General features: G+C 48.0%; 7 protein-coding genes across 7 annotated transcripts; 1 reads left to right on the top strand and 6 right to left on the bottom strand.

Moving 5' to 3' along the window:
- Positions 1-3,217: 3,217 nt before the first annotated feature.
- Positions 3,218-5,517, top strand: BJ212DRAFT_1275406 (amino acid transporter; the record flags this gene model as incomplete). Its single annotated transcript, XM_041331216.1, has 15 exons — positions 3,218-3,325; positions 3,375-3,430; positions 3,478-3,532; positions 3,586-3,666; positions 3,720-3,786; positions 3,841-3,873; positions 3,926-4,016; positions 4,065-4,166; positions 4,223-4,314; positions 4,362-4,424; positions 4,472-4,542; positions 4,593-4,629; positions 4,680-4,827; positions 4,878-5,190; positions 5,239-5,517. 15 exons carry the CDS (start codon positions 3,218-3,220, stop codon positions 5,515-5,517), a joined length of 1,596 nt encoding a protein of 531 aa, XP_041191380.1.
- Positions 5,518-5,665: 148 nt separating this feature from the next.
- On the bottom strand, positions 5,666-6,017 carry BJ212DRAFT_1224814 (uncharacterized protein; the record flags this gene model as incomplete). The annotated part of the gene is made up of 2 exons (XM_041329437.1): positions 5,666-5,823; positions 5,873-6,017. Coding segments are annotated over 2 exons (303 nt in total), but the record flags the coding sequence as incomplete, so codon positions are not given.
- Positions 6,018-6,842: 825 nt separating this feature from the next.
- BJ212DRAFT_1366123 (uncharacterized protein) lies at positions 6,843-7,190 on the bottom strand. Its single transcript, XM_041336093.1, has one exon. The coding sequence runs from the start codon at positions 7,126-7,128 to the stop codon at positions 6,940-6,942; it is 189 nt and encodes a 62-aa protein (XP_041191378.1). The 5' UTR covers positions 7,129-7,190; the 3' UTR covers positions 6,843-6,939.
- Positions 7,132-8,097, bottom strand: BJ212DRAFT_1275284 (UbiA prenyltransferase family; the record flags this gene model as incomplete). Its single annotated transcript, XM_041331210.1, has 3 exons — positions 7,132-7,487; positions 7,557-7,941; positions 7,996-8,097. The coding sequence occupies 3 exons, from the start codon at positions 8,095-8,097 to the stop codon at positions 7,132-7,134; spliced, it is 843 nt and encodes a 280-aa protein (XP_041191377.1).
- A 2,237-nt stretch (positions 8,098-10,334) lies between these two features.
- On the bottom strand, positions 10,335-11,672 carry BJ212DRAFT_401866 (uncharacterized protein). Its single transcript, XM_041343111.1, has 5 exons — positions 11,566-11,672; positions 11,122-11,515; positions 10,994-11,064; positions 10,633-10,938; positions 10,335-10,581 (listed from the first exon to the last, which is right to left on the bottom strand). The coding sequence occupies exons 2-5, from the start codon at positions 11,211-11,213 to the stop codon at positions 10,433-10,435; spliced, it is 618 nt and encodes a 205-aa protein (XP_041191376.1). The 5' UTR covers positions 11,214-11,515; positions 11,566-11,672; the 3' UTR covers positions 10,335-10,432.
- BJ212DRAFT_401711 (uncharacterized protein) lies at positions 11,331-15,783 on the bottom strand. The gene is made up of 7 exons (XM_041343110.1): positions 15,424-15,783; positions 13,463-15,372; positions 13,219-13,416; positions 12,119-13,153; positions 11,566-12,066; positions 11,416-11,504; positions 11,331-11,371 (listed from the first exon to the last, which is right to left on the bottom strand). Exons 1-6 carry the CDS (start codon positions 15,692-15,694, stop codon positions 11,493-11,495), a joined length of 3,927 nt encoding a protein of 1,308 aa, XP_041191375.1. The 5' UTR covers positions 15,695-15,783; the 3' UTR covers positions 11,331-11,371; positions 11,416-11,492.
- Positions 15,759-23,508, bottom strand: BJ212DRAFT_1366101 (uncharacterized protein). The gene is made up of 31 exons (XM_041336092.1): positions 23,192-23,508; positions 22,910-23,137; positions 22,193-22,858; positions 21,915-22,143; positions 21,709-21,864; positions 21,219-21,659; positions 21,062-21,170; positions 20,682-21,013; positions 20,149-20,631; positions 19,855-20,099; positions 19,776-19,804; positions 19,621-19,728; positions 19,432-19,566; positions 19,224-19,384; positions 19,050-19,172; positions 18,835-18,994; positions 18,719-18,775; positions 18,430-18,670; positions 18,311-18,383; positions 18,196-18,259; positions 18,025-18,141; positions 17,910-17,976; positions 17,830-17,864; positions 17,688-17,774; positions 17,508-17,634; positions 17,325-17,448; positions 17,218-17,277; positions 17,025-17,165; positions 16,803-16,975; positions 16,063-16,754; positions 15,759-16,000 (listed from the first exon to the last, which is right to left on the bottom strand). The coding sequence occupies exons 1-31, from the start codon at positions 23,375-23,377 to the stop codon at positions 15,940-15,942; spliced, it is 5,910 nt and encodes a 1,969-aa protein (XP_041191374.1). The 5' UTR covers positions 23,378-23,508; the 3' UTR covers positions 15,759-15,939.
- Positions 23,509-23,602: the final 94 nt, after the last annotated feature.

Below are 23,602 nucleotides of genomic sequence, written 5' to 3'. Positions count from 1 at the left end.
GCACACGAAGGCCACTGCCGTGGAGATACCGCTAAGCAAGAAAGCATATGAAGCCCAAGTCGTGATGGGATATTGGTCCTCAGAAAACAAAGCTCGTCGGAATAAGATATGCTCTGTGAGTACTATCGCAGATAATGCTGATCTCCAATATCCAACGATATCCGAGAGATCAGCACGTTAGCGCTAACAATAGATACCGGTATTTGGGACTTGTACCAAGGATGTCGACAAAGGTAGCATAAAACCTTTGGCACCAACAATGACTACTGGTGTCAGGCTTGAACTCAAGTCATTAGCATCCCCGAGGCGTGCATCCACTCACATTCCCTCTGAGATGAAGATATATACCCATCTGGGCACCGCAGCAAACCACGTAGCAATAGCCATGAAACTGTTGCTGAACGTATATATCATTGACGCACAAGCACTGGATATGCTGAGAGCGACCAACGCAGTGAGGATTTCGCAAACTCCCAGGGAAAAATGTAGGGCTAGCAACGCCAACGCTGCATCTGAGGTGTTAGGTGGATCAGGGAATAGCGCCAGAATTAAGACAGCACTGAAAACATACGACAAGATATTCATGCAAGAGGAGAACCAGATGAAAAACTGGTACCACCGAGTCTCGAGACGTTCCTCTGCTGGCACCGGTGTGATGCTGATCCAAAGATCAATAAGAATGTTAAGACAGGTATTACGAGATCTCCATCTCACTCACCCACGAGTTTCAATTCCGTGTCGAGAGAGTAACTGAGCGGTACGTCTCAGGAATCCTATGTGTTAGCGACTGTCCTCCATACTATCATCCCTTGTGTGCTCATCAGAGGACACACTGGGTCTGGAATGGCAGTTCAACGGATCTGTCCCGCCCCCGCTCCACCGTGTAAGACTGCATTGCGTGAGTAGTAATTGACCTGTTCTAGTTTGGTCGATCGACGTGCAGTAGCGTCAGTGAGAGTAGCAGATGCGGTCGGGTGCCTATTCCTATTACTAAATGTCGTTAACTGGGAAAAGTAAAGCAAGTGGGATCTGAAACTTACCGTGACGGATAAGATTACATACCCGCCACATGTGACTCCCACTTAAGCCCTATAATGAGAGGTACCTGTAGACCGGGTGTGCGCCTGTAGTTAGAGGGAATGAGTAATATAGCTCCATCAGACAAATAGTGGTTGGGCCGGGCCGAGCGTTGGCTCGGTCGGATGCTGGCGAGGTTGCCGCTGGGTGGACGGGAAAACTCAACATGCGGGCTGATTGAATGTCCATTGTGAGTGTAGATACACGAAGCTATCAGTTACGGAGCAGAAAGGTATTGAAGAACGAGGTGGTACTAATCGACTTGAGAGTAGCGTGCATGGGGGCAAAAACATGTGAGCGAGCGAGATTATAGTGAAACGAGCGAGTGCATCGTATGGTGCAGCTATGAAGGGAAGCAAAGCTTGGGCTGCCTACTGTGGGAATCTCCCTACAAAAATAGATTGCTCATATATATATAAGCGTCCTCCTGCCACCCAAGCAATCCATCGGGGCATCCTATAGGGAAAAGTTGCTCAGTCAAGTATTTTGAATAGCCATTTCCCCATACCCGACTCTTTTTACGACAGCTCACTTTGATAATTTGTTGATATTCAGAATCAACATTGGAACTGTGATGATCCACAAATATGCGCGTCTCCTTTCTTTCATCAGCCCCAGTCTCAGATCTGATGCAAATATGGCCCTTTGCGCTTTCACGCCGCCGGGTTGTCCGAGTCGTTGGGGTTCATTGTGTCTTGTCAATGATACTTGCGTTCATTCTTAACTTGAACTCACTACCTTTCATTCAACACCCGGAAGTCAGACCTAGAGACGTATTTTAATTACGATGTCGAGGTGATCATGATGGACTTCAAGACCTACTCATCACTACGGAAGACAATCTGATTCAATTTCTCACTCGTAAGTATTCCTAGTTATTCTGTCATGAACCTCAATCTGCCTGACTTTGCAGATGATAATCCACAAAGTGTGGATGACTAGTATAGATGCTACGAACCTCACTGCGAGACTCGAGGTTATTTGTTTGCTATGGACAGTTTTTGGCACACTTTTGCTGATGCAGCGGCGCAATATATGAGCATCTCATTGGATCACGATATTAACGCACAGGTCAAGGGCGAGGCTTGCGTTAATGGAATGTTGGACGTCAGGACGCTAGCTGAAGGAACAGATCTAATTTGGTTTCAATCATACTTTGATATCACCTGTATGGAACAATACCATTCGTATCGCTATCAATGCATGCTGACATGCAACAGGGAGACAACTTACTACGATTATGTGATCGAATCATTATTGATCACGCAGCCCTCCCACCGTGACCAGTAGGCTACATATCTTCAGCCTCATGTTGCAATTTGCGGAAGAAAGATTACACCTAAGCGTATCTGAGATGAAGACACCGGACTCATATTAACGCGCCACATATCATCAAATAGTGATCACACCCTCTTCTACTGAGGCTACATGAGGTGAGTCTAATTCATACACGACCTCATGACTTGAATGAAAGAAGCCATACTAAAATTTAAACGCTCAATGCTTCAAGTTCCCAATGCCATGGGCGGGTTCAAGTTTTTCCTCTGTTCCTGCACAATCGCTATAATCGCAGACCAAGCCAGGAACTCAGCCTATCTGCGTAACTCTCCTGCCTGATGTGACTGTGTTGGCTGAGGATCGTTGTAAGCAGTGATCTTTGCACGCTTACACCCTCTCACGCCTCCTCATTTGTACGTTCGCTGGGCCTCAAAAAGTGTGCCACCAGCACCTATATGATCTCGAACCTTCTTTTAAGGTCTAGTTCTTACCTTAAAATGAGCGGTAAGTCATGTCCGAGCTTCATCTTTGCACCTATCTCACCGGCGCCAGATAAAGTTAGATCCACTATTTATATTCAGCTTGATAGTTGCAATCTGTCGCTAGTTTTGAGTGTCCTCGCCAGTCATATTAATCGAGATATAACTCTCGACCTCGTACGTACTCATCCTTTTTTACATACGCAATTACTCCTCGTTACACGCCTCATACACGCTCACCTTTGATTCTCCGTCTCAATCAGGGTATCAATTTCTTTCCCTGTCGAATAATCTCTCTCAGTCTTTTGACCCAAGATTGAGTCCCTTTCCCGTTCCTAGTCCGAGTCTCTTCATTCGTAAGAATATTGGAAGTGCCAGTCATGATGGCTTCCCCAAGTTCGAATTCGCACTCAGAACATACCAGGGACGAGGCAATTCTTGCCAGGTTGGGATACAAGCAAGAGTTTCGGAGGGAGTTTACTCCATTAGAGGTGGGTCCTCATCAGAGCCTTGGGCACGTTTGACAATGTCCTTGCACAGGTCTTTGGTGTTGCGTTCAGCATCGTGGGGCTCCTTCCATCCATTGGGCATGATGTGTTATTCTACCCGAGACGAATTGTTCGCTGATACAATGTTTGTTCAGTTCGGTGCTCTTCAATGCCATGCCCAATGGTGGTCCTCTTGCAATGGTTTGGGGTGTAAGGCTTCACATGTCAAAAGTATCGGATCTTGTACTCATTCCGTGATATAGTGGCTGTTTGCCAGTGCCTTTATCATGTGTATCGGTTTGGCCATCGCGGAACTTGCATCTGCGGCACCAACATCAGGTGGAGTATGCCCTTAATGCTGTCGCCGATACAGATCCGACCTCTCACAAGTATCTAGTTGTATTACTGGACCCATTCACTTGCCTCCCCTCGTTGCCGGAATTTTCTCTCATGGATAGTTGGGTGTGAGTATGATCTTTCCTTTCCAACTCGTATCATTGACATATGCCATCACGCAGATGCTAATACGATCATGTCTATCGCAGCACTTGGTGAAGAACTCGACGTGCCATGAAAATTTGCTTATTGAGTTGTGAAAACTAGCTTCAGTGGATTGGGCATGCGCGATCCAAATCACAGCGGCAGTTAGCATCGCATCTAATCAAGTATACGTGACAACCAATGGACAGATCTAGTGAGTGTTTTTATGTCTCGATGTGTCAGTTTCCCTGATCCCTCGCAGTGGTATATTTGCAGCGTTGGTGTTATCACACGCTGTCCTTGTGAGCCTTGGGACGCAAATCCTGGCAAGACTTCAAAGACTATACATCCTCCTGAATGTGTGGTAGGTGTCATTTTTCCGTCTTGTACTAGTTTCTTCAGGTTCACTGCTTGAGGCAGCCTCTGCTTTATAGTTATCATCGCGCTTCCAATTGCAACGCCATCAGAATTCAAAAATAGCGCCAGCTACGCACTCGGAGACTTTACTAACTGTATGTGACATGTACTATTGTGATGTCCATCTCATAATTTTTGTCAGTGGAAGGCTGGCCATCTGGATTTGCATTCATATTGAGTTTATTGGCGCCTCTCTGGACGATAGGTTCGGCCTATCCCTTGTTGCTCGCATTTTATTTGACAATCTAACAGGTGGTTATGATTCAAGTGTACACATAAGTGAGGAGGCATCCAATGCTACTACCGCCATACCATGGGCCATTGTAAGTAGTAGCTAGATACACTTGTAGCTACATGATACTAATGCAAGCAGGTCGGCTCTATTGCAGTATCTGCAGCCCTTGGCTGGGGTGCGTGTCACTGTTGTCAAGTGCATTGCTACAAATTTAATGACTTCCAGGCATCAATGTCTCCCTTGCATTTTGCATGGGCAGTGACCTCGAAGGTATCTTGAGCAGTCCGATCGGTCAACCTATGGCGCAGATATTTTACAACTCTTTTGGGCAAAAAGGAGCGTTAGCCCTCTGGTCTCTCGTCATTGTGGCACAGTGTGTTCTCCAGATATTAGTCTCTCCGTACTGCTCTAAAAGAGTAACAGATATATGATGGGATCGAGTTGTCTTCTTGTCGGTTCTCGCCAGACGTTCGCGTTTTCTCGTGATGGTGGCCTACCGTTCTCGCGATATTTTTACCGAATCAATAGCTACACGGGAACGCCAGTCAATACTGTTTGGCTCGATGCTTCGCTTGCTCTTGCGATCGGTCTTCTGGCGTTCGCAAGTACACAAGCTATCGACGCAATGTTTACCCTCGCAGTCAGCTCGTCATACATATCTTACACCACACCAATCGTAACCCGTTTCGCTTTCAAGAATGATTTCAAGCCTGGTCCATTTAATCTTGGGAAATTTGTGGGTCAGAAAGCAACTGATGTGATCTTGGACTTATGTCTCTTGCAGAGCTTTCCCGTCGCAGCAATCGCCGTGTCATGGATGGTCTTCATGATCATGATTTTCTTCTTTCCCACGACCCCACAGACTACTGTGCAAGAGATGAACTATACAGTGGTCGTCCTAGGTGGCTTCATGTCCCTCGCCGTTTTCTGGTATTACTGCCCGATATACGGAGGAGTACACTGGTTCAATGGACCTGTATCAAATATAGTATCAGCCGACAAGGGGCAAGATGATGAATCGGCGTCAGAGAAGACGGGGAAAGGGCGAGGAGTAGATGTCTAGTTCTCAGATGATGACATTATCGGGCAATGTTATAACTATTGTAACATGATTATGCCCCAATTCAGTCACTCGAAGCCTTCATGAATACGTAGCGTTGACTTGAACAAGCACTCCATGGCTAACATGAACCTTTAAGGGATTATCCATGAATCTCAGAAATCATCAGGAACGCTTGAAACAGAGCTGGAACGATAAATGGAGCCCTTCTCTCTGCCTCAATCTCATCGAGACCTCGCTCAGCTCGAAGGCGCTTATATCTTTCTTGCCGCAGTTCGTTCTCAACTTCAACAAGACGAGCTTCAAGTTCTGCATTATCATATCAAATGAAGGCTAAATGCAGCTCGGAACTAGTCACCTGAGGATTTATGTGCTTGTCCAGATTCGAGGATGTGGCGAGGAGCATCTAGGCGGCGCAATGAAGCTACGAGGTCGTTTTCGCGCGCTTGTAAAGCAGTCATTTCTCGCCGAGTATCCCAAAGATCGCGTGTGAGTCGAGATGTTGCATTGCTATCAGGAGTTGATTGCGGCTTCTCGAGCAGCGACGATGCTATGGTGGTCGAAACAGTTCGGGGAGGTAGCTCCACAAAAACTGGACGGTTAGGAAGAGATGGATGCAGCTTAGCAGGACTGATTGGTGCTCCCTGATTTGCCACATCTGAGCGCAGAACGCTGGAGAGCTGCACGAGGCTTACCACTGACTGCTGTTGATAGAGTGGGTTTACGATTGTACCCTCCGTCAGGGCTTTGGAAAAATCAGGACCTGTAGGATCAAATATGTCTGAGGACTGGTTGGGACTTTCCAGTGCACCCTGTTGCATATTGACGCTACTAGGACTTTGTTCTTGATTCTTCCCGCGTTCCTTAGTATCTTTCGAGTTTGCTGTATACCCCTTCCTCTTGCGATACTGTAGTTCATTGCTTTTAGCAGCGTCAGCTTCATCGCGAACAGTCTGGCGATGACGACGCTGACGAGGCATCCCGTAACGTCGGTGATATAAGCCATCATTTGACACCGTTCCTCTCTGGGAGCCTGAGCTGTGAGGGCTTGTGGGTGCTGTATACTAGTAGCGTGAGGGAAAGCCTCATGAATAGAGCAGTAAGCTCACCCATGAAGTTCTCAAGTGGGAACAGTGGATATGGCAGCTGGAGTCGAGGCCTGACTCGAAAAGGCTGTTGTCAATTGAGGCCCAGTCAAAGTGGGTGGCCTCTCACACGACGGCCAACTCATCAATTCTCAATTTAATGAGCTGACCCCAACTTGAACAGACGCGTCAGGGTGATTCGCTCACGTGATTGCAGAGAATTCTCAGTTCCGCGAGAAAACGGATCGATGTGTCACATATTGACCTAAATTGACAACTTTCGAGAACACAGTATTAAAGCTTCTTCTTATCACTCTCTCGTCTATTAGAGAGGTGCGTTTTACCCAAAGACCTCGAAATACGGTAAAATAAAATAAAAAACTGCATAGCCTACCAATATAGGCATTTCCTTTGTATGATACATTGCTACCCGTGTCGACTTGCACTTGATTTCCAATTTCAAGTGCCGTAGAAAAATCGCCAATAGCCAGGGAGTAAGTGCACAAGGGTAAACCAGAGCTACAGTCATGAGTCAGTAGGTAGAATTTTCTAACTCGATATCACTCACGCTGTACAGTTTGCACGATTGTTTGTGGGCACTCGCAGTCCTATAAACCATGAATCTCGCCCCGACAATCGTTCCATATGTTACGAATGCGACAGAACAGACGAGATCCAGTTTCCAAAGTCTGCTGAGGCAGAGTGACCAAAGGGGGACGCCAATCATCATGGACATGCGTGCCAAGGTAGGGAATAGAGTGACAAGAGTGCGTCTTCCTGTCAGCCGATCTCCCTCCTCATCTTTAAAATCTTGTGCATGAAGTGTCGTTGCAAAGACTATAGAGCTGAAGGTAAATCCACACGCCCCAATTTTGTCAATGCTGGACCCTGGTTATTGAAATATAAATCCCAGTTAACGACAAAGCTTGCTTACGACCTCCGGCACGGCCCACATACCAATCACGACCGTTGCGCCTAGTTCGAGAATTGTATATGCAATAGCCGTCAATAGGTTCTTCGAAAGCCCAGTCTTATCGCCACCAAACTCATTGTACCAGATACTGAGGACTTCTAGACAAACGCTACAGGCGAGGGCCGTGCTGCCATACATCGCAGAAAATACCAGGCAGACTGGCACTAGCAGCCAGCGCACATCCGCCGCATTTTGTGCAGTTATACGACCGGCAGGGAGAGGGCGATGAGGCTTGTTTTTCTGGTCCTCCTCTGGATCTTGCATCTGGTTATATATATCATGTTTCAGGACGTGCAGCCACATCCATACGATGATGTCTGGAATGCGAGCTACGTTGGGATGGGGAGCAGCTGCGAGGGTAGACAAAGTCTAATGCACAAAGTCACGTCAAGGAACATACAAGTAAGATGTAGAGACACGCACGATGGGGATCAGAACTGTCAACAAGTCGGACTTCGTGAACAAAAATAATGTCATGATGTGCCCGCTGATACGACGACCGCTATCTAGGGCTTGAGACAACATGATCTGATTGTTTGCTCATTTTTGAGCCAGCAGCCTACAGTTATATAGCCTGGCACGCTGCTCAAAATCTGACATTGCCAAATAGCCGGCATAGTAGAAAACACCGAAATGCGTACGTTGTCGGTGACCCTACAAACTGGACAGGTCCGAGTCAACCTTGATCAAAGGTGACCTCAACTTCCGAGAAATACGAAAGCTTACACTGCCTCCAGCACCGTGCCTGGAAACTGTCGCAGGTCGGTTTTGCAGTCTTTTGGTAACCAATTTCACGGCAACCATTCTGGTAACTTGCCGCTTATCTGGCAGTCACTCCTGCTCCGCTGACCACAACAGACACTTCTTGCTGTAGTAGATACTCAACGAATACATTTTCCGCCACCTCCTTGGACTGCAAACATCACCCAAAGGAGTTGCAAAAGGCCGTCAATTTTGATTTTTCACACGAATCTCATTTCAAGGCGAGTGCCATAAGAATTTTGCGGAATCGTTTATGTGTTCATGTCCAGACTCATCAGGGTGACTCTCAAGCCTGTGGCCACCGCCTCTTGACGATGCTGGCAAGTGCTTACCTGTAAGTGACAAGTATCACTCACGAGGGGCACATCATAATGCCGTGCACTTTCTAAGGTATCCTTGAAGCATTTTTCCAGCTGTTTTATCTGGTGCTGTGGCACCAGTCATCTGGACTGCTACAACCATCGGATATAAGCAACGACCTCGATCCGGTACCCGGATGGTACCATAGGAGTTTCCATACCATGTTTGTTCTGAGGAGCTGCAGCCGCAAGAGCCCAGATTTGCCAATGTTCCCACTCGCGTAGCTGCTGTTGACTCTCCTGGAGAACTCGTACCGTCTTATTGGCATATCGGGTGCGTTACCCTTTGAAGCCCTGGCCTATCACGTACTGTAATTATAACACCTACTCACACACGTACATTTTGCCAGTGACCCTCGTAATTTTCACTTTTCGGCCAAAAAACATACCTCACAGTTCTTATCTAGAACAACCCTGCGCAGCTGGATTGCTTGAAAATCGAGATCAAGGATGGTCATTAGCTTTGTACTAGCATCTTACGTGGGTGCGGTATTCTACTTGTAACAGCGCTTAGGCACTTATGCGAACATCGCTTGGTAATGCTCAGCTGCACTCCGCGGTGGCAAGATGTCGTCCGAGCTCTCTGAAGCACGGTCGCGCCACTCGAAAAGCTTCGATAACTCGACGAAGCCACATTATCGACCGCTCTACCTACGCCGACTATCCCCAGAATTTTCCGTCCGCGTCCCGCGCCATCACCAGCGGCACATATGCGGCGTTGGTGTTAATACATGTCATCCTGGTTAACCTTAGTACCAATTCTGGGCAAGCCTGCAGGACTATATATCTTGCTGAATGTTTGGTGAGTATTATTTTTCCCCGATCGTTGCTCTGAATCTTTTTAGAGCCTCTGCTTCATGGTTACCATTGTGTTTCCGGTCGCAACGCCATCAAAATACCGAAACAGCGCCAGTTTTGCGCCAGGGGGCTTTACAAGCTTCATGTAACGTGTGCCAGTTACAATCACGGCCCATGATCAGTTGTAGTGGACGGTTGGCCATCAGTTCATTTTAAGCTTGATGGCTCCACTGTATACACTAGGTTAAAACATTACCTCTTGGATCGTCTGTTCACGTTCACAACCCACCAAAGGGTTATGATTCTAGCGTGCATATCAGCGAGGAGGCCTCCAATACCGCCACCACAAACCGTGGGCAATTGTAAGTAACGTTAGAAAATGAGTAATCATTCAGCTTATCCCAGCTAGATTAGTTCCATCGCCGTGTTAGCCATCCTTGGCTGGAACGAGTTCAAACCCGGCCCATTTAATTTTGCCAGTCGAGCTGTAGTAATAAATCACGATATTCTTGCTAGTTTCCCCGCGCAGAGCTTTCCTATCGTAGCGATCGCTGTATCGTGGATGGTCTTCATGATAATCGTTTTCTTCTTCCCTTCCACTGCACAAACAAGTGTCCAGGTGATGGACTACACGGTCGTTGTCCTCGGAGGATACATGTCGCTTTCTGCTTTACTGTCCAGTATACGAAGGTGCACACTGGTTCAACGGACCTGTATCCAACCTCGCACCTGCCATAAAAGGTAGGTGTGGAGATGAGGATTCGATGTGCAAGAGAAAGGAAATTCGTGATACAGATCTCTCTGTGAGTAATAGATTCATGAGTCGTGTTCGCGTGCCGTCGTAAAGCGCCAGCTGGTATACTACAACAATTATATTTCAACTGAAGATGTGAAGTGGATTCCAAGTGTTATACGAATGACCATCCCGGGTTTCAAGCCTACTACTCATCCGAGGTTCGTGCAATCTTCTCCGACTCTGCTGCTTCCGTGCTCCTATAGTCATCGGTGTTCCTAGCAGCGTTGTGAAGTAACAGTCCACTGAGTGTTGCGAAAAGGACCGCGAACCAGGGAAGGATCGCACAGAGTCGCACTTTGTATCGTTTAGCACGAAGACCTGATACTATATTTGGTTCATACGCACGGTACCACTTCTTGCTGTATTCAGGTGAGACACCGATGCTTTGCTCCATCTGCTGAATGGAGCTTTGAGATACTGCGAATCCATCGAAAGTCGCTGTGATTTTAGTTGACCGAGTGGCGAAGAGAACATCACACGCGATAACAGTAGCCAGAAGCCACAGGGCGCCAAACAACATGAGAAAGGCTTGCAGGTGCAAAAGACGTCGTTTTCTTCCAATTGATGAAATTTGGGAGAAAGCTGAGACGAGGGACAGGGCTGTCAAAAGTGCGCAGACTGCCGCGATGACAGAGCAAACCGAGTAGATATCTCGAGACGAGCGTCAAAGAAGCCCGTTATATTACATATCTCACAAGCACCTTACCATGATAGTTAACATCCACGATGGTGCCATTAGGGGCCGCGCTCTTGACGTATGAGCTTTCTTGGTTGGACCTTCATTGGAACTCTTCAATTCAGTTAAACCTTATGGAAGTTGCAGTCTTCACTCACTTCACTAGGGCATTGATCACAACCGACCACCCAACAATCGAGAACGCAAATGTCAGAAAGAGCGAGACGAGAAGTAAAACCTTGGAAGCCATATGGGTGACGTGGTAGTGGGTACAGTGCGGGACAGTTACGAATATATCCTAAAAAGCAGGAGCGTCATTATATCGCTTCTGGACTATGTAGATCCGCTCCTTGGGCGCAATGAAAAGTCACGCGAAGTATCATCGTGATTTGCCACTAGTCCCAAAAACTATCATGTGTTGCGGTCTTCCGTAAAGATCAGGATGCAGATACCTCTTACAGTAAAAAATAAGATCCGATACATTACTCAAACATCACCGCAGGCTCCCAGTTGAGGGCGATAATGCTGATCATGCATGTGCCTATCCAAATCCTACATTGGCATTGAGCACCTACTTAATTGATTTAGAGAACTGAACCTACCTCTCTGCAGTCAAAGGACTGCTGGCATTGGCCTATTATGTCGGCCCCAGTTTTCCATTTGCAGGGATACAGCCCACACTCTTCCTCCTCGGCTTCCTCCGAGTTGACATCAACTTCTAAAGCGTCCGCCTGGCTCAAAAAGCTAGTGTCTGGATCCGACAGACCGTTTAGCTCTATAATTTCGCCTGGTTCAAGCTCGGTGTACGATAGTTTCACCGAATGGAAATCGGGCACCCGATTGTGTTCTCGCGGTTCGGAGAGTTTCAGATCTTGAATTTTATCGGGCTCCACAGAAGACTTTTGATGAACACGTCCAAGCTCAATGAGGTCAGCACGCAACGAGTCAACCTGACGCTCCAGTTGCCGGCATCGTTCTGCAAGCTCAGGGTGTTCGGCAGCACGGCGTCTGATAAGATCATCTGTTCGCCGATCTTTCTCCTGGAGAAGGGCGGAAACACCTCTCCATCGATCGACATCTTCTTTCAACGCCTTTATCTGACTCTATATCACAACATCGTCAGGAGAGCAGCCAAACACAATAAGATAAAATTACCTCGAACATGTGCTTGATCAAAGCAACTCCATCGCGTGCTTGACCTTCAGCAACCTTGGCCTTCTGCTCCAGCTCAATATTCTCTGTTCTAGTGGCGCTCACGAAACCAGAAGCCTGCGTATATTGATCACGGAAGAAGTCGCGGTCCTTTTCAGCCAGACTCTTGGAGCGAGTCAGGGCATCCAAAGAGGAATTTGATCTCGTCACGTCCGCAACAAGTGCCTCGTGTGCCTCGATCATCGAGGCGCGCTCCGCAGACCACTTTTCGCGCTCAGATTCCCAAAGTTCCTTGCCACGTACCCATTCAGCATGATCGGCTTCCCATTTAATACTTCGTAGCTCCATGGCTTCGCGATGAATGTCCCACAAAGCGCGTTCTCGGGCACTTGCCGTTCGTTGCTGTGCCCAACTCTCCCGTTCCTCCACCCATGCAGCACGCTCCACCATGATAATAGTTTGTTCTTGTTCCCATTGAGCTCGTACCGCTTTAAAAGTGGCACCAGTCTCCGTTAACGATTCGATCTGGGCAGCAAGACGATCACGTTCCTCCACCCATCCGATTCGCTCACCAAGCATTTCGGCCACTTGGAGATCCAATTTCTTGCGTTCATTCTCCCATAGCTCGCGTTCTCGCCGGAAAGTCGCTTGGTCCGCATCCCAAGAGGCTTTAAGCTCGTCAACCGAGCGCGCGTTGGTTTCAAAGCGATCTCGCTCAGCGGTGAGTCTCACGATTTCTTCCTCCCAATTACGGCGCCCGGCCTCCCAGACCTCGCGCTCTTGGTTCCACTTGACCCTCATGTCGGCAAGCTCGGAAACGGCTGAATTGGTCTGCATTGCGCCTACGGGTTGAGCGCTTGGTGCGATTCCTTCCTGACCAGCCGTACTTGGGGACTGCCAGACTGCCTTTACTTCGGCTTCGAGCTTTGAAGTTTTCTCGCGCTCAAGTGCCAATGCAGCTTGCAACGCTTGAATCTCGTCGGACTTCTTGTGGAGGGTGGTCAGTGCCTGATTAAGCCGTCTCACAGTCGCGTCGCTCTGTGCAAAAAGGTAAAGGGGTTAGTTAGTCTATCAGTAAAGTTGGGCTGTAATGCAGTACATACATCATGCTGCGGTACGCTTCGTGTTGGTGAACTGTTCAAGTGAATATTTGATGTATCAAAATCTTCATCATCCCTGCCTTGCCGTTGACCTTGACTTGGGTTGGCAATCATACTGGCAACTTGTAAGTCGTCTATGTGTGTTGAAGGCTGGTTTGTTTTGTGGTTACTTCCACCTGGCTCGGCAGGCACGGGGGGCGGCTAAACGAAATGAGGTGAGAGCCAACAAAATATACTAGCGACAAACCTGAACACCATCATCATTATTGCCCATCTCTGTATCATCGATAGCCAGCTCCTGCCGTCGCGCTTCAAATTTTTCCACAACATCTACCTTTGGCACCAGAAGCGCTGGATTACCGCTGAGTAAAGCCTCCTGCGTACATTCCTCCTCCTCCTCACGAAGAAGGATGCGCTGAGCCTCTTTATCTTGGGGGCCACTTTGTGTGAAAGTGTCGATAGTTGTGCTATTTCCTCCGCTGAGGTCAACGTAAGCATCCTCCATCTGCTGAACGATTTCGAACTCTCCCTCGTGAACCCCATTGTTAGAGGCGAATGGGTGAGTGTCTGGTCCCGACTGTTTGTCCTTGCTGGTCATAGCCAGAGGCACGCGTGATCGTACAAGGTCATTGATAGTTTTTTTAGGTGGTTTATCGGTAACTTGGAGAAGCTCCTTCTTCCGCAAAGCCCGCTCATACAGTGCTTTCCCTCTAGCTTTCAGTTCCGCGTCCGTAACGCCAGGAACAGGATCTTCGTCGCTTGAACGTTTGTCAGGGCCAGAGCATCGTTGCTTTCCCTTATCTTTCTGCGGAGATGGGAAGCTTTCAATGGAGCTCATCGGAGGCTCATTATCGTGTTCTGTAGTGAGCGATTCAACCGTCTTACGGAAGGTGTGGGGGGAGATACGTGGAACTGGCCCTGCGGGTGGTTTCCGCGGTCGAAGTGGCACTTCACTGCTTGAAGCGACGGTAGGCAAGACCGATGCTGACTGGGATTTCCTTGAAGTAGATCTTGGGAGAGAAGGTTGTTTGAGTGGCGGCGGCTGATCAGTGCGCTTTCCATTCGTTATGTGGTTGGGAAGTGAAGGCTGGGACTGCGAAGACTCTGTCTCCGGGACAATCCCAGAAAACGGTGAATCGCCGGTAGGTTTCTTGCGACCTGCCGTAGTAGCAGTCGTGGGTGGCGGCGTTGAAGACTTAGGAGGCGGACCAAGAGGTGTGTCGTAAGGATCTGCAGCGCCATAATCTGCATTCTCGCCCATATTCGCGTAGGGATCTCCGTCACCATTATCCGAGCCGATGCCCATCATGCAGTCAAATATCTCTAACCGAGCTCGGGCGCCAGGGGATAATGATGGTTGGCGTCGCAAAGGAAGGGGAGAAACTGAAGATGACTTCCTGGAATGAAGTATTGCGGGAGTAGTGATGTGTGACCTGACTGAGGATTGAGCCACAACATGTTTGGCGGTGGTCTCTTGTGGTGCGGTCTTTGAGGCTGTCTTCCTGTCAGCAAAGCGGGATATAGGTGGCTTTTTCGATTTGAGTAATAAGTCGGCCTCCTCTGTAGATGACAACTCGATAACATCGGGTTGGTTCTTCGAAAAAGGCTGTCCATTTCGACTTGAGCCACTGGATTGTTCAGGTTTTTGGACGGTCACGGTAGTTGTGACGCGATGATGATCAGTGACAGACGAGAGGACGTCGTCCTTGGACTTAGGTACAGGGCGTTTTCTAGTAGGTGGACCAACTCTGGTAATTGGGATTCCATCGCCTACTCCGCCTGCTGCAGCGATATTGTCATCGGCATCTGACTCGATAAATTGACTGTGGCTAGCGGGGGTGCGCTGTGTTGCCTTGCGCTTCAACTTCATACTAGTTGGTTCGCCAGTAACGAGTTTCTTCTTCTTCTTTGGATGTTCCGGCTCTGAAGGATCCACCGAGTCACTTAGATTTGATGGCTCCTTTGCCATATCTGCATGTTTACGCTTCGAAGACGAAGACTGTGTTTTTGATATTGCCAACGGTTGAGCACGAGGAGGTTCATCGTAGTCTGTTAGATTAAGAACGCTTTCTCCCGCCAGAGAGCGCGATTTTCGGGAGGTAGAAGTCGCAGAAACCTTTGAAAACGTCGAGGCGCGTGAAGCAGTTTTTTGGCCACCTAATAGAAGGAATTATGTATCAGACTCATTGCTGTTACAATCGCACTTACCAGTCTTATTCGATCGACGTCCCTTCACGGCCTTTTTCCTCTTCCACTCTTCCACAAGGTGATCCGTGCAGTCATGCTTAGGTACCCAGTCCAACGGCCATGGCCTCCCCGTCTTAGGATCATTGCCCGCCCACCTGACCCGATACTTCTTACCCCGCTCGGCAACGATTTCTATGACTTCCCATAGAGCATCGTCATCGTTAGACCGAGGCTCAAATTGCGTCTCGAACTCGGACAACTCTCCCGCAGGGGGTTCCGCTTGAGTAGACATGATTCAAACAAGATACAAAACCATTCAAAATTGTTGAAGGGGGTGACCAAGGGGTGACACTAGTAGGAAGAAAGCAATTGACGATTACATAATCATTACTATGATAGACTACTGATAGACTGGTGGCCAATGCGATTTGAGTGTGATCAGAATGTTAGGAAGTCCTCAAGCTACAGTATCCCTCACCTTCTAAGGATTATCATCTCTCGATCAACCAAGTCTGACGATCAACGATTCAATTAACATTAGGTAGGAATACTCCACATATAGGTCAATCCAGAAGCATAACCAGCGCAAAGGCGTTCACTAGTAGAAAAGCGCCTTCTGTCAGCAAGCTCTCTTAAGAATAGAACGAATTGTTCGCGCACCCAATAAACTTGAGCGCAGTGACAGATCCTAAAGCAATATTAGATGCCCCCTCTCCAGAATTCATCCGACGAACTTCAACAAACTCCCATTGCGCTTGCATTCCAGCTGGAGTTCCATCTGCGTTCCATGTCCATAGCGTGATGGAACCATCGTCGTGACCCGTGGCAAGGATATCCAAATGCGAATATTCACGTTCATGAAACGCCAGAGACGTAATTGGCGTGCGCACAGGGTCGAGTCTGGCAATTGGTCTCGCGTTGATTGTGTGCAACATCAAGTGGGAAGCGGAACAAGTAGCAATGTATCCCGTAGACTCGTTGATGGCAGATAGATACACTTCTGCTCTTGGGCTTTCATTGCCGTGCCAAATTGAATGTCGGTAAGACCCTCTGTTCAGGTCCCAAACGATGGCACTCCCGTCCTCGCTGCCACTAACGATAACGGACCATGTACGCGATGTTGCAATACACGCCACACGTTGAGTGTGTCCTCTGAGGAGATGTGTCATCGACAGCGTTGAAGATGCATGCCTGCGAGACCGTCCCGAAGCTCCAACAAAACTCGAAGGCGCCACTTGACCTTGGTTGACGCGCCAAACACGCACAATATTATCACCAGAACCCGTTACTAGAGTGTCCTGGTCCGCGAAGGCAGCACACGCGAGTGCTACTTGCTCGATAACTTGTGTGACCTGAGAGGACTACATTAGTTGAGGCCATCATCGTCAAAAAATGTGTACTTTTCCATGGGATACCAATCGCAGTGAGCGGTCACTCGCGTTCTGATCCCATTCGATTTGTTCATGACCAATCGAAGGGAGGACGATCGTTCCACGAGGCAACGGACGCACACCGCCATATTTCCCATCAAACAGGTCGGCAGAGATATTCGACACGGCACCGTCCAGCACGACTGCGTCAAACAGTTAAAAACTTGAAACGAACGAAACTGGGATACTTGCCCTTGAAAGGCTCCGAATCTCTTACTAACGCAAGTGCGTCCTCAGGGACACCACGGGTTATCGTGACAGGGAGACTCAGGAACCCTTCAAGATTTCGAGGTGGATGTGGTGAGGTAAAGAGCTTCTTGGGAGTTTGCCCGACTGCATTGCTATTAACTGACTGTTTCAGGTAATTAGGACAGGGCTAACGGACAATTGTGGATAATTCCAACAGTAGCTTGTCGTTCAAGATCGTTGGTAATTTTGTCCAGATCTGTCCATGCCCGTCAACGAAGAGTAAATTCCGACAGAGGAGCCTACCAATTGCGCCTTCGTAACTGAGAGGGTGAAAAACGTTCGTAGAATCCACCTCTCGTTGCTTGCATCCCCATATAAGATCTATCCAAGCAGGAAGATTCTCGCTGACGTAATGGCTCTCAAGAACCTGTTTACACACCAGAACAAAATTGTTTAATCAAAATAAATTTCTATCGTAAAACTTACACGGCGATGCATTACGATGAACAGGAACGGGTCTCCTTTCGCCCACGCAGGCAGTTTAACATTGTGAATCCGTTCTCCGGTAGTTTGAGAAATACCGAAGTCGAGATTTGATGAATTCTCGAGGAATCTGAACGCGGTAATCTCAAACCGAACGAAACACAGAGCAATCAGAGGGCTTACTCTGGACAAGTAAAGAATTCAGGTATCAATTCACGCACATCCCCTCGGATGTCATGCGATGCCAATGAATACGCTCTCCTGATATCGCTGAAGTATATCCATTACACATTGGGCCACATCCTGGTTCCAACTGAAGACTAACCTGAAAAGCCTATCGGGCAAATCCCAGTCTCCTCCCTGCAGGGATAAATGAATGCTTTTCCGCACCAAAAAGGAACACACCTGTAGCGTCTTGAACATACTGGTAAACGGCTGCATGCGAATATTGAAGTGGCAAACGATCATCGACCTGTACTCGGTGTCAAGAAAAAAATATGGGCAGATAGAACAGACTTGCGAGCTGAAGTGTGTTCCGTAGTGGAATGGTTCTTCGTCAACACTGCTCAGGTTAGCATAGCGAGCTTCCGCAGCCTCACGACGCTCGGCAGTCAAAGCTCCCATAGGCTTTGTGAGGCTGAAACAACGTGTTAACTTGAAGTCTACGATCTCAGGGAGTGTGCGAACTCACTCTCTAAACACATTAGGAGATGAAAGATCCAGCACCTCTGAAACGTAGTCATTGAGAACCCAAGCTAAAAGTCAATGTGAGTTTCCTTATGAATAAGGAATTAAAAATCGCTGACGAAAAACGGGGTATTGAGTTGCATCGTTTGGGGTACGTCCCGACGATTGATTGAGAATACTCAAATAACCAAACTAGCGCAAAGTAAGTGTTGAAATAAGAAATGTGAACATCACACACATTGCTTAGTTCTCTATTCTGCCAGCGCCGTTGCGCCAATTGGAGCTCTTTCTCTACTGCGCTAGTGGATGATCTACTTTTCAAAAGCGATTTGGGTATAATAGATCCAGGTGAGGGGCTGGGATCGGACGTCCTCGTTTTCAAGGCTATCGACAAGAGCATCTGGGAAGCCGCTTGGCGACGTGACCCATCGAGGAAAATAACCAGCAGTGTACGGCTATCTTTGAAGAAGATCTCGAACCTGACGACCGGGTTAGTAAGGTGACACGCGGTGAGCGACCCATCTCACCCTACGTCCTGGAAAAGGAACATCCTGTCAGAGAAGCCTGATACTTGCTCTAATGACCTGTCACAGGAGATATTCAGTGTCGCAAAGGCTAGGACAGAAAAATGTCCTCTATGTACCATCGTTGAGCCCGATGCGAGTTCCGAACGTCCACGGCACTCCCAGATATAAGGAACAATCCTTCTGGCGCATTAGCTGCGTCAATAACTTCGCCTTCACTATTCTCTACGAGGCCTTCCAACATGTACAGGTGGGTACGCCCGAAGATCAACATGCCAACTAGGAATCAATGATTGAGACTGCCAGTGAGCAAGTCAGCAGTTTGACCGCTTACGAAAAGAATCGACGCCGGCTATTCGGCAGACAGTACTAACAGCTTCGATGACATCTCCAGGCTCGAGTTGATGCCTCACTCTCCTGAGTTTGTCCTCGGTTATCTCTTCAGCAAGCTGACCGTCTGGAAATAATGTTAGTCAAAGTTGATAAAGCATCGAAAGTAAAGAAGAACCGTCTTCGCCTGTCCAAGATGGAACAACCACCGTATTCGGAGAAGTAAGTTCTGACTGGGACAGAGACAGTAACTCTGAACCCAAGGCTGGCGAAGCTTCCTCGAGACCAGCAGACCTCGAGTCCTGCACAAGCATTTCCAAGAGGCTCTCCATCTTTAACCTGGCTGATGTCATTGTTTTGCTTCTGACAACAAAAAGTTCACTGACCTGACTCTATGCGGTCCTTCGGTCTCGTCCAATTTCCATACACGTTTCCGAGCTATATGAGGCCAAATATCACGTTCGGTCGTTGATGCAGACACACTTTCTTCAAAAGATGCGATTCTACGTCGCTTTTCCTGCCTGTATCAACAGTCAGTACATTTCAAGGTCACTGTAGCACGAATTGTTAAGCACAAGTCTAATAGAATCTGTCTGAAGCGTTTGCGCTCCGAAACAAGAATCGTCTTTCGCCATTCTTCAAGATGTGCAGACGCTTTACGGACCGTGTCTGCCTGAGCAAGACTGAGTCGTGACCCAGAAGTGTCTACAGGATCAGGTCGTCCTTTGACTGAGCGCCAGGGCGAACGATATCAAGAATCTATGCATATCGTCTAAGAGACCTTATCATATGACAAAAGGGTAGAATACCTGTTGCTTTTGAGACGCAGATATGTGCTTGCCCATCGCTACAAGTAATCCGAAGTGCGTTAGTTTGACGGATATTTTGGCATCCAGGACCCCGGGAGGCTGCCTCATGGGAGAGAATATATTGAGGCCATCAAGAAGTAGCTGGGCAGTGCTCTGGGACCTGAAGACGCGGCGGAACGATGAACTTGACTCGTGCAGCTTTGTTAAGTCATCGAGAATCCAGATGATCGCATCTTTTGAGGGAGCTGCATGAAGAGTGAAATGGAATATCAAGGCAGTGGACAGATGACCCACCGTCATCGGACTCAGCACTGTTGTTCCCGATTGACAGTCCTTGATATAACGCAAAGAGAAACACGGGCAACATTTGAGGAGATCCTGAGTCATCATCGGATCTATCTCCAGGGCGCCCAGGGAGGATATCTAAAGCTGCATCATGTACACTGCGATCCCAGACTCGAGGTAACACAGTTCTGAGAATGCCCCAACCACCAGCCGACTCGAAGTTTTTGCCAGATGACAACGAGGCTTTCAGGGTGAGGCCAAGCATGCCAAGCACTTGGCAGGCAGTATGTGTGGAAGGTTGGCTCCCAAGCAACAGTAAACAAATCCGCGGCATAGGAAGTGCACCAGCAAGCTTGGAGTGAAGCGAAGGGATGCGCATCATAGAAACAAGGGCTTCAAGGACTTGCTCGGCTTTATCCCTCGTACTTGATCTTAGCAAGTCTCCACGGGACGTTGTTGATCGAGGTGACGATGAAGACGATGATCGGGACTCTGAGAAACATTTAGTTGGACGAAAAGGGTTTGAAGATGAAATAGCCCACCTTCAGCAAGGGTGGCAGCTATGTAAGAAACAATTGGTTTGATCGCTTCCTCCGCTGTAAATGATGATTGTGCAACAAGCACCAGCGTGTTGACGACAAGTGATATAGATTCTTGCGGGTACCAGGTCGACTGAATGGCGAATAATAGCTTGCGCACGATGCCTAGTTTCGACAATCGCATCTTGATGGTGAAATTTCTATATCGACTGGCACGCAACAGGAAGGCGAAATGTTCGAGATGAGCCCGTTGGATGTCGGTACTAGTTTTTGACCACAGCTCAAAGTCAAGTGCAACGGCTCTGTATGCGATGGTGTTGACAACAGTGGATAAACTGATAGAGTGTCAGTGCCTTGCATGTTAAGATAGAAGGCATGCATACTCCGGAGAACGGAAATTTAGACCAAGGAATTCAAACAATGTTTCAAAGCTAGTCATGTTTATGAGATGACTTCGAGCTCTCAGCGTGTTTGCAAGAACATCATAACCGTCTATACGAAAATCAACTACAAGCAAGATCTCGCATATTCTGTACTCACGTAACCTTTCCATGTCATCAGAGTTTTGCCAACTGTTGCGAAGACAGTCAGAAAAGACGCCTAATGCTCTAGAAAGTTCATGCGGCGTTTGAGCAAGTGCTACTAGGCGCAGCAATAGAGCCGCCCCGCCAATCTTCCACACGGCAAGGTCCAGCGTCTGACAGCATACTGTAAATACATCGCCTCGAGTCACAATTTGGTACTTTTTGTCGTGCGGTTGTGGGACGAGACGAAATATGATCGATGAATCACTAATAATCGAATCTCCGCGAATAGCCTTCTTGAGTTGCGAATTCTCAGGCAGCGATGCACCTTGAGCTGCAATATGCATGTTGAGCGAGGTCGACGCTTCGTACGTCAGGAACCTGATGAGAGTCTGATCTTGGAATGAATCAGAATATCGGGGGCCCAGGTGGTGTATAAATCTCGGAATGTCGTCATCTACATGTATTGAAGGAATTAGAGTCCTTTGCTGATAGGAAATGCTTACCGAGTGCGACGGAAAGCAGGTAGGCAGAAGCCACGCACCAGCTAGATTCAACTTTGGCAATGTCATCTCCTACCATGAAAGTTGCAGGCGACATATTATCGAACTTCGGATATGCCCATTGCAATGAGTCAGTTAGAACGCCATCAACGAACAAGCCTAAAACACGACCGGTCAAAAGATTACAGGAGCATATCTGAGACACGTACAGACGGAAGGATGCGATGATCTATGGTTATGATGCACAAGGGTGACATGAGTCCATCGAGAAGTTGTCAGTTTTGACTTTGGAAGCATTTCAACTTTTTGAACGGCGCGTGTTCGCAAGGCTAACGCCCCGTTGCTACCGACAGAGAGAGCCACGGCTTCGTTGGGCCCAAAAGATATGCTGAGCAACTTATGTGGTTCCGATGGCATCCTTTCGAGCCAAATCCAGGCCTGCTCACGATTTAGACACGATTGCGATATTGCAGATCAAATAGCCTACCATGAATGTGAACCCATGGGCAGGGAGAGTCTTCATTTCTGTGGACGACATTGCAAATGCAGAACGGCCATCAAGTGAGAAGTGCTGTGGCCACCTCGACTTTGCACTTGAGCGCAGAAGTTCGAACATGTCTGCATCTACAGTTCCATCTTGCTTCGCAGTGGACTGCAGCAAATCTCTCGAGTTTTGGGTACTAGCACCCATTTCGAAAAGACGGCGAAGAATGTTTGCTAGGATACGGTGCTCCTTATCGTCATCTCCGGCGCTACTCATATTAGCCTTCCACGATTTGAAAAGATGTGGCAAGATATTTTGCATGCTTAGGATGGCGAGATTTCTATGCGTGCTATGCGTCAGATGTTCTAGAAGCCGGTAGACAGCGAGCCTCAAGGCGCGATCCGTATTCATGGTTCGCAGAACAAAGCTCCAAAGAACATTGAATGCTCCGGGAAGGCTGATACTGGCTAGACCGGGTGCAAATTCCAGGAAATGGATGTGCATCGCTTCGGTCTCAGGCAATTTTGTTCGTAACGAGCTGAAAAATTCCACAAGAAATAGATCACCAAATGAAAGAGCTAGCAAGCACCCGAGCGTCACATCCGCAGTCAGTGCATTACAGACCAGTGGGTCCACAGCATCAGAAAGCGAAGAGTAACCAATGAATTCCTTGGTTTTCGAGGTCACGATAGTATTACTATCAGGTGCAAAGAAACGCACCTCGAAGAACTCAAGATTCGCTGCATGTCCCTTCAAAGCCTCGGAGGCCAACGTGAAAACTGACTTGATACAAGCCGCGACATCACGCGTCGATTGGGATCCTCGTCGTCCGATCGTCGTCGACAGTGTAGAGAGCACGTGAACCAGCAAGAGAAACCCATCTGAACTGCGAAACGCGTCTTTCGTTTCGGGTACTTCACGAACGAGAGTAGCAATTCGTTGCAGGAGCTACAGGATGTGATCATGGGTATCCCACTGAACATAGAACGACACGGAGCTCACAGTCGTCTTCGCGACTACTGTCTCCGATACTTTCAAGTCCTCTATCATATCTCGCATGGTTTGTTTTGCTACACGTTCACCGCTGTTGCTGGGATCTGAGGCACCGCCGCCAGTGATGTTAATTGCAGGCAAAGTGGGCGCGAAGTCTTCGTGACTTTGCCATGGTGCAAGAAGTGACCGAAACATCCCGACAGGAACTGCGCTCGATCAGATTCAAGTTCCAATCAGTTAGAACGCAACCTAGAATGACGATGGAGGTATGTTGATTCGTGTTGAAGTACGTGCATGCGAGAGCCGACTTGGCTGGGAAATATTCTTATTACATCATGATCATCAATGTTTGTGTAGAAGTTCCGACCAAGTACTGCCAGCATATCAGACCTATCGATATCTCTGAATATATTCATACTC

This window comes from Suillus subaureus (assembly GCF_016647635.1).
Source record: "Suillus subaureus strain MN1 chromosome Unknown BJ212scaffold_23, whole genome shotgun sequence".
In the NCBI taxonomy this organism is placed as follows: domain Eukaryota; kingdom Fungi; phylum Basidiomycota; class Agaricomycetes; order Boletales; family Suillaceae; genus Suillus; species Suillus subaureus.
Note: the sequence above shows the minus strand (reverse complement) of the source record. Positions and strands in the feature narration are given on the sequence as shown.